The 8,655-nt window shown below is 35.8% G+C and overlaps 1 protein-coding gene across 1 annotated transcript; it reads right to left on the bottom strand.

The window, feature by feature from the left end:
- Window positions 1-360: 360 nt before the first annotated feature.
- Window positions 361-1,287, bottom strand: LOC121441979 (olfactory receptor 140-like). The gene has a single exon (XM_041643409.1). It carries the CDS (start codon window positions 1,285-1,287, stop codon window positions 361-363), a length of 927 nt encoding a protein of 308 aa, XP_041499343.1.
- Window positions 1,288-8,655: the final 7,368 nt, after the last annotated feature.

Raw genomic sequence — 8,655 nt, 5'->3', positions numbered from 1 at the left:
ATTCTGCCAAAAAGTCCATGTTACCCACATCGCAAGTATATGAACAAATTAAATAAATTTTGATGAGTCTCTAGAGGAAAAACATAGTCCAAAATCATTAATGTTGTATACTTGGTGCTTTCTATTGGAAACCCAGACTCTATGAACATTGAGCTTTGAAAACAAAATATACATTTAAAACTAGTAAAGGCATATAGAAGGCCTCACCACATTAACTGGCCAAAAAATGTTGTTATGGGAAATTTTGTTTTTACTATTTGTTAATGATCTGTGGAACTTCTTAATTCTCTTTCACAGTTTATCACAAACATTATCCTAGTTGTTTCTATACATCACCACCTTCTGGTCATTTTGAATAGACTAAGTTACTCTCCCCCCAAACAAACTCTTCAAGGCATTCTTCACCTCTGTGTTTCTTGCTGTGTAAATGATGGGATTTAGCATGAGAGTAAGGATTGCAAAGAACACAGTCACCAGCTTGTCCACCTGGTAGGTGTTCACAGGGCGCATGTAAGTAAATATGCAAGGCACAAAGAAGAGAACAACCACAGTGAAGTGAGAGCCACAGGTGGAAAGGGCTTTGCGTCTCCCTTCAGAACGATGAGATTTCAAGGACTGCAGGATCACTATGTATGAGATAAAGAGCATGGTAAATATGAGCAAGCACATGGCCCCACTGTTGGCAGCCACTATCATGCCTAGTGTGTGTGTGTCTCTACAAGCAAGTTTTAACAATGGGAAGAGATCACACATGAAGTGATCAATGATATTAGGGCCACAGAAGGGCAGACTGATCATAAAAAATATTTGCATGGTGGCATGCAAGATCCCTCCAACCCAAGCTACCACCACCAGGAGTCTGCAGAGCCCTCGTCGCATAATGGTCATGTAATGCAGAGGTTTGCATATGGCCACATAGCGGTCATAGGCCATCACAATGAGGAGGATGATCTCTGTTCCACCCAGGAAGTGCTCCACAAAGAGCTGAATCAGGCAGCCACCCAAGGATATTGTCCTCCTCTGGTACAGCAGGTCAATTATCATTTTCGGGGTGGTGACAGAGGTGTAGAAAGCATCTATGATGGATAGGTAAGTGAGAAAGAAGTACATGGGAGCTGAAAGGGTACGGCGGAAGGAGATGGTGATGACAATGAGTAGATTAGCCAACACGGTAAATAGGAAAACAAACAAAAAGACAATGAACAGTATTTTCTGCAAGTGTGGATTCTGTGTGAGACCCAAGAGAACAAATTCAGTCACATTACTGGGAGGCCTGTGGAGCTCCATTCAGGAAATAATACCTTCTCAAGATCTGAATTCCCTACAAAAGCATAAAGGTAGGTTGTTAATTCTGAGTGCATTATCGTTTGATGTTCATGTTGCAGCAATAGGCCTTTCTGTAACTGTGGAGCACATTCTTTGTATTCTAACACAGTAGCTTCTTCCATCTTTATTCATCTCATCATACTCTCGTCACATACCAATACTATCAGCTACAATACATCTATAGGGTAATAGTCACTACTTAATTTTCAGGAAAAATGCTGATATATATATATATATGTGTGTGTGTGTGTGTGTGTGTGTGTGTGTATTTATGTATGTGTGTGTGTCTGTGTGATGTTTCTGAGTTGCTCTTGTGTTCTTTCGGTTTTGGCTTACCCCTGAGCCTGAGCATTTTCACATTATGAGACACATTTTATAAGCTGCCAATTGCTTGCGCACATAAAGAATATTATTAGTTTCTGAATTTTCATTTGATTATATAGATGTGACAATGAATGAAAGACATAGTTATCATAGTCATCCCAGTCATGGTTACCTGCATAACGTAAAAAAAACCAACCAAACTTCTTCCATATAGGAAGGAGGTTCCCATCCCTTACTGGGAAGCTACCAGCATTGTAGCTGAAGGAGTAAGAACCATTCACTTTTGTGTTGTTGTTAACATGTGGGCACAATTAAATTAAGATTGACTTGGTGAAGTATCATGTTTCATTGTATACATCAATAAAATTCTAAATAATAAAGAAAGATTAATTCTTTTAAAAAACCTGATCAAAGCATATCTCTGATAAGCAAGGCTTCTGTTTTAGCAAGATGTACAAATTGTAGGAGAGATTTATTCCATGACATCTACTGCAACATATGTGCTATACATATCTATTTCCTCAGTCTGTTAGTATAGTTTCTGGCATAACACCTTCAGGGTCTACCACATATTATGTAATGAGGAAATACATGATGAACCTCATAGTTCACACATCTTGGTTTGTAAGATACAATGCTTCCCAGTCAGTGGATCAGAGAGCCCAATCACCTCCGGCAACCCAGTTACTCATCCATGCTGCAAAATCTTCAAGAAATATGATTAATCTTTTAAAGTCAAAGTTAATTTAATATTTTTGATATATTTAAAGGTTATTACAAAGCTAATTATCTTTAAGAATCAGTGTTATTCACTTTCCAGATAGTTAAGTGTTGGCTACAAATATTGTTAATTCTTTAAATTATGTTTCCCATACATTTCTTTATCATGGCCTCTTTTTTATGAATGTTGTTACATATACAAACACATATATGAGTATATATGTGTGTATACATTAACATATATATATATATGTGTGTTCCTAGGCAGTGAAATACAATCTTCTTAATGTATATAATGACTAAATATGTATATGTGTATATATGTATTATATATAAATTGGTATTGGAATAATCACATATAATAAATTTATAGTTTTAAAAGACTAGGAAAACAACTTTGGTTTTTTAATTCATAAACATTTACTAAGGAAAAGAAACACTACTGCCTAAGATAAAGCAAAATGCTTATGCAAACATATATGATAATTTCGGTAAACAAGTATCTATTAGATAGCTACTCCGCAAATATTTGTTAGACCATATATATATATATATATATATATATATATATATGCCTACATAAAGACTATGAAAATGTCTATGTTGATAGCCAGCAGTGGTTTCTTTCATGATATGTTTTTCATCACAGTTCATCTATCTAGGGAAAATCTTCATCACCCCTATTTCTATGCAGTGTTAATTTTCATATTCTCACTTCTTTACCAGTTACTCATATAATTCACCATAAATAACTTATGGATAACAATATAGAATCAGTTGTAGAACATGTGAAATACATTTTGATTTGCAGGCATAAATTTCCTCACAAAATGAAGAGAAAACATTATCTCTAAAAATACATTTCATATTTTCTATGTTAAGAGGATAGTTTGCTTTAGCTTTTATTGTTCAAGGTGAAATTTTGGTACATTATTTGAGAAGGACATTCTGGAGCATCGCTGTATCTTTTACTGTGAGTTAACATGTCTAGACATAGAATAGGGCACATACCCAAGGTGATACAATGACCTTTGTATTAACTTAGAGCAGTGGTCATCAACACGTGAACCAAAAACCCCAATTTCTGATATGGGATCCATAAATCAGAAATCCTACATATTAGATATTTACAATACAATTCATAGCAGTAGCAAAATTGCATAATATAGTAATGAAATAATTTAATGTTTGATGTTTATCACAACAACAAGAACTGTATTAAATGTTTAAAGCATTAGAAAGATAGAGAACCCTGCCTTGAAGCAATAGAAGCTGTTTCAATTCTATTCTACAACTTTCCACTATTAACCCTAGAAATAAGCCCTAAAATAAATATTTTGACAAGACAAACATTCAGCCAAGCAGTGGTGGCATATAACTTTAATCCCAGCACTTGGCAGGCAAAGGCAGGTGGCTCTCTCTGAGTTCTGGCTAACCTTATTTACAGAGTGAGTTCCAGGACAGCTACAGCTACACAGTGAAACTCTGTCTCATAAAAACAAACAAAAACCAAAATACAAATATTCTAAAGAAATATTTTAAGTGGAGTTATCAAAGATTGAGATTGAATAGAAATCATATGAATTATCCAACATCAGAGAAATGTGTATGTAAAATATTCCAGATCACTTAGAATGCTATGTAATTCTCATTGAAGTGTTTTGTCCTGGCAGGGTTTTTCATACCTTCATGCCAAGCACTTGGGAGAAGGAGGCAAAAATATCAGAAGCTCAAAAACACTCTCTACCATATAGCAGTTCTATAAGCAGCCACTGTTACATGAGATTGTTAAAAATAAAAACAATAAAAAGATTATTTTAATCTTTAGAACACAACAGGAAAACTCTTGTATTATCATATTAATTAGGGGAATTTAGAATGGAAAAGTCAATATGTAGTATGATTTTTACTAATTTAAATATATTAAAATATAGGGAAAGACCCCAGAGACTTTTACTTCTATGGGGATGAAACTAGCAGAATTATCCATAGTGTTTGGAATTCTGAGAACAGAGAAGCCTAGAATAATTGGGATAGTGGGTGATTATACAATTTTCGACTTTTTTGCACTCTTAGATATCTATAATTTTGGTTCCTTTACAAAATATGAATCTCTCACCTATCAATCCACCTGGCAAGCTCAATGTCCTGAGTCCTAGGTATCTGTTAGTTCCTCAAGACATAAAGCTATAAGCTTAAAAATGTCAACTAGCTCCACAGTGCAAAATCATCGTTGATTATAACTGCTCCTGTGGATAATGCCTTTCTCTGGAGCTTATCAAGTATTTCCAATGTGCCCTCTTAGCAGTCAAACTCTGATTTTTTTTTCATTCTGATTAATTAGACCTCAGGAGCATTCCACTGCCATTAATCAACTTTGCTTAAAAAAAAAACCCAATTATTTCACTGAATATAGAGAACATCTACAGCATTTGCTTTTAAATAACTTTTCCTTGAGTCCAGCTGAAGACGTTCACTATGCCAAAGGAAATTAAAACAGTAAACTACTAATGAACTTCAATATTTGATGACAAATGAACTAAGAGTATTTATGAGGAGTCTGGAAATTAAATATTTAAATTAAACGAGACAACCAAGTAAGAAGTAAAGGCTCTCATTAGTAGGTCAAAACATCACCTCTGCCCCCGCTGTTAGGGATGTCACAAGAAGACCAAGCTACTCAACCATAGCATAATGCAGAGGACCGGGGCATGACCCCTACAGGCTTCCTGAGTTCTGTGAGCCCCCATTAGTCTCAGTCAATTGATTCTGTGAGCCATGTTCTTATAGTGCCCCTCAACCCTCTGGTTCTTCTGAACCTTCCTCCCCCTTCTCTAAAAAACGTCTCAAGCTCTGCCTATAAACAAAGCTTTCACTTTGTTTGGCTGTGGAACTCTTCATCTGCTCCCATCAGTTGAAGTCTCTGTGGTTTCTTTGATGTGAGTTCTGCTAGGTTCCCATTGGTCCCAGAACACTCTGTAGGCAGGGTAAGCTGTAGGTCCAAGGCATTGTGGTTGGGTTGGTATCCCAATCACTCTAATCAAGGCCTTGCTTGGTTATAGAATTTGGCTGGCTCAGGCTCCTTGTCCCCGTGACTAGGAGTCTTTGCTAGTATTACTTTAGTAGATTCCATGGAGTTTCCTTGAACTAGATTTCCACATAGCCCCTAAAAGCTCCCACAAGTCCAGTCTTTTCTCTCAGTATTTACTTCCCCATCCACTTGATCCTTCTATTTCCCAACCCTTCTTGACCACAGTCTACCCATTAAATCCATTCTATGTTCCCTTCAAAGGGAGATCATCGGCATCTCCCCTTAAACCCTCCTTTTTACTTAGCTCTCTGGGACTATGGAACATAGCACGATATTATCTTCTACATTACAGCTAATATCTATTATATAGTACAATTAAGGCATAGTTCTACATACAATGGCATGTATTCAGTTTCATTCAAATAGGTTTTCTGAATGAAAATGTATTCTGAATCAAAATGAAGAAGTGTTATTTTTGAGAAAATCTAATCAATATGAGTGATATTTAAAGAACAAAGTGAAATTTAAAGAACAAAAATGGTTAGCAAAACTGAGATTGCATGAGTCAACATAGTGTGATTAGATGTGAATATTTTAGTCTGATCAGAGTATTTGCAATAGCTGAAACAAGTTTGAGGGAAAATTTGAAATTCCCTAAGGAAGTAAAGTAAATGTGTATTTTACTGAGTATTATCTATAAAAATGTCAGAAATTTGATTTTCAGTCCTAGGATGAACTTACCTGCAAGTACAATACTTATCTGCATGTACAAGGACAAATATTCAGGCTATATTTATGGATTATGTTTAGTTAATGTAGTGGTGGTTGTAGATTTCTCTCCAAGATCCTGACTACACTAAAATCAAGTAATTGGCTAAGTTTTCAACATAAGTCTTGGTTTCCCTCTTGTTGAGTAGTTCTTAAGTCCAATCAAATATTGATTGGTTACTGCTAAGGTATGCATGCCACTAATGCACCCTTAGGGTTGTAATGGCATGCTTGCCACTGGTGTGATTCATAGACATCATCACTAGGTAGGATTGGTGGTTGCTTCACCTTCTTTGGAAGCATGCATGGTTCCTGTTGTGCCATGAAAGCTAGTCCTCAGAAGGAGGTATTTATGTCACATCCTAGCTCAGGGTCTTCTGGCTCTGTATCTGAAGCAATAAGGACTTAGCTTCCACCTCTGGTGGGCAACCAAGGAAAATAACAATGGCCTCGTGCTTTTGGATATCTCTTGAAGAACCCTGACCAACAACTCAAAACAGGGTCTGGTATTGGGTATTCTATTAGGTGGTCTTTAATGCTTGGAGAGGGCACCATTAGGCCAAATGAGAAAATTTTATTTAAACTATATGTATATTTATACATAAAAGTACATGTAGTATAGAATTTTTATTTAGGTAGTGAATAGTATGATTACTTACAACTTTTCAGGCATAATTAATCTAATTTTACTTTTCTTCTTCCTTTGTATAGATGTATCTCAATCCCATCCCTCTTCCTTAGAAGCTCCACTTTTCCAATTTTTCTGAATGGATATTTTATATGCTGTTATTCTGCTCTCTATTGCAACTCATACCATGACAGTGGCCTCTTTTATATTTCATGGTTTCTGAAGTTAGTCCAGAATCTATAGCTGTACTCACAACTGAAGATTTGTTTCTAGGAGCTTCCATTAAGAGATAAACATGTGATATGTGTCTTTTCGGATCTGGCTCAATATGGTATTTCCTTGCTCATTCATATTACATATAAATTTCATGATTTCATTATTAACAGCTGAATAGTTTTCCAAAGTGTATATGTACCACAATTTTATTGTCCATTGATCAGTCACAGTATATTTAGCTTATTTCTACATTCTACTATTGTGAAGAATGCATCAATGAGCATGGCTGAGGAAATGTCTGTGATGTCAGATTGTGAATCAAATGGGTATAATTCAAGGAGTAGTACAACTGGGTCATATGGTAGATTTAATTTTAACTTTTTGTGAGTTCTCTACAATGATTTTCATAGTGGTTTCACCAGTTTGCACTTCCAACAAAGAAATTTTGTAGCACAAAAAAAAAAAAAAAAAACATGAGCAGAAAGAATTCGAGATATGTGTGGCCTTCGTATCACTGTTTCCTTTCATTCAGGATATCTATCCTTGAAGCCATAGACAGATGAAGGCATAAAGATGAAAAGAATAAGACTAGAGGATAGTCTCTACCCACTCTCCTTGTTTTATAACCTAGTTTAGCAACATGTATTCTTATCCATTCTGGTTTTGATCAGGACACAGGTTTTAAAAGCTATGGGAATTATATATAAAGCTCAGTAAAATATGAATATTTTATTGTTTGAAATATAAAAACTCTTTGTACATTTTAACTAATTTATTTTGTTTCTAGCTTCATTTGTCTAATTTGGATTTCTCCAGGGGGAATATATGTTATTTCATGCTAGGTTGAATTTCAATATATCACAGAAAATTTCCTGTCATTTTTGTTGAGGAAACATTCCACTTTCCTTGACCAACCACACTGGGAACAGCCTCCCTTTCTTTGTAAATGAAGGGTTGTTTTCCTTATTGTGTAAAAATCAAAATTTCTGAAGAAAAAGTCCATGGTGAAAAGCGTATTGACATCTAAAATAAGAACACAGATGGGACCTAACATTTGCCTTTACTTATTCTGTCTCCTTCACTTTGCCTGACTCCTGCCTAGGCCACCTGCAGACATGTAAAACCACTCCCTGTTGCCCCTTCAGTGTGGATACCAGAGGAAACAACACTCTCTTCTTGTAGTTGCTATCACAATTTCTCTGGGGGGAATTAGTCTTGCCTTTGTGTCTGCAGAGCTCAGTGCTTGAACAGTGTCTCTCAGATTTTCAACATAAGACAAAAGGCACATCTTCAAACAGGTCCACTCCAGTTCCTTTGCCAATTCCTTCAATAGCAGTGCTGCCACGACATTTTTTCACTGCTTCTTCTGCAAACATGCAGGGCAGGACACCTATGGTTATTCTACAGTAGGTTGATGATATCAAACTGATTTCCCAGCTTGATCATAAGTAGTAGCTCTGAGGGACTTGACCAAGAATCAGAAGGAGCAGAGGCCATCTGAACAATGCAGTTCATTTTCATTTATTTATTTACTTATGATTAACTTCTTTATAAAAATTATTTTTAAAACAATTTCATATTTATTCTTTGGGAATTTCCCATCATGTATCCCAATCCTGCTCACCAACCAGTCTGTCCATGT

The sequence above is a fragment of the Microtus oregoni genome, unplaced genomic scaffold (genome assembly GCF_018167655.1).
Source record: "Microtus oregoni isolate MIOR12 unplaced genomic scaffold, Mior012 000002F_ref0000024, whole genome shotgun sequence".
NCBI classification, from domain to species: Eukaryota; Metazoa; Chordata; class Mammalia; order Rodentia; family Cricetidae; genus Microtus; species Microtus oregoni.
This window is presented reverse-complemented; position numbering and strand designations above follow the sequence as displayed.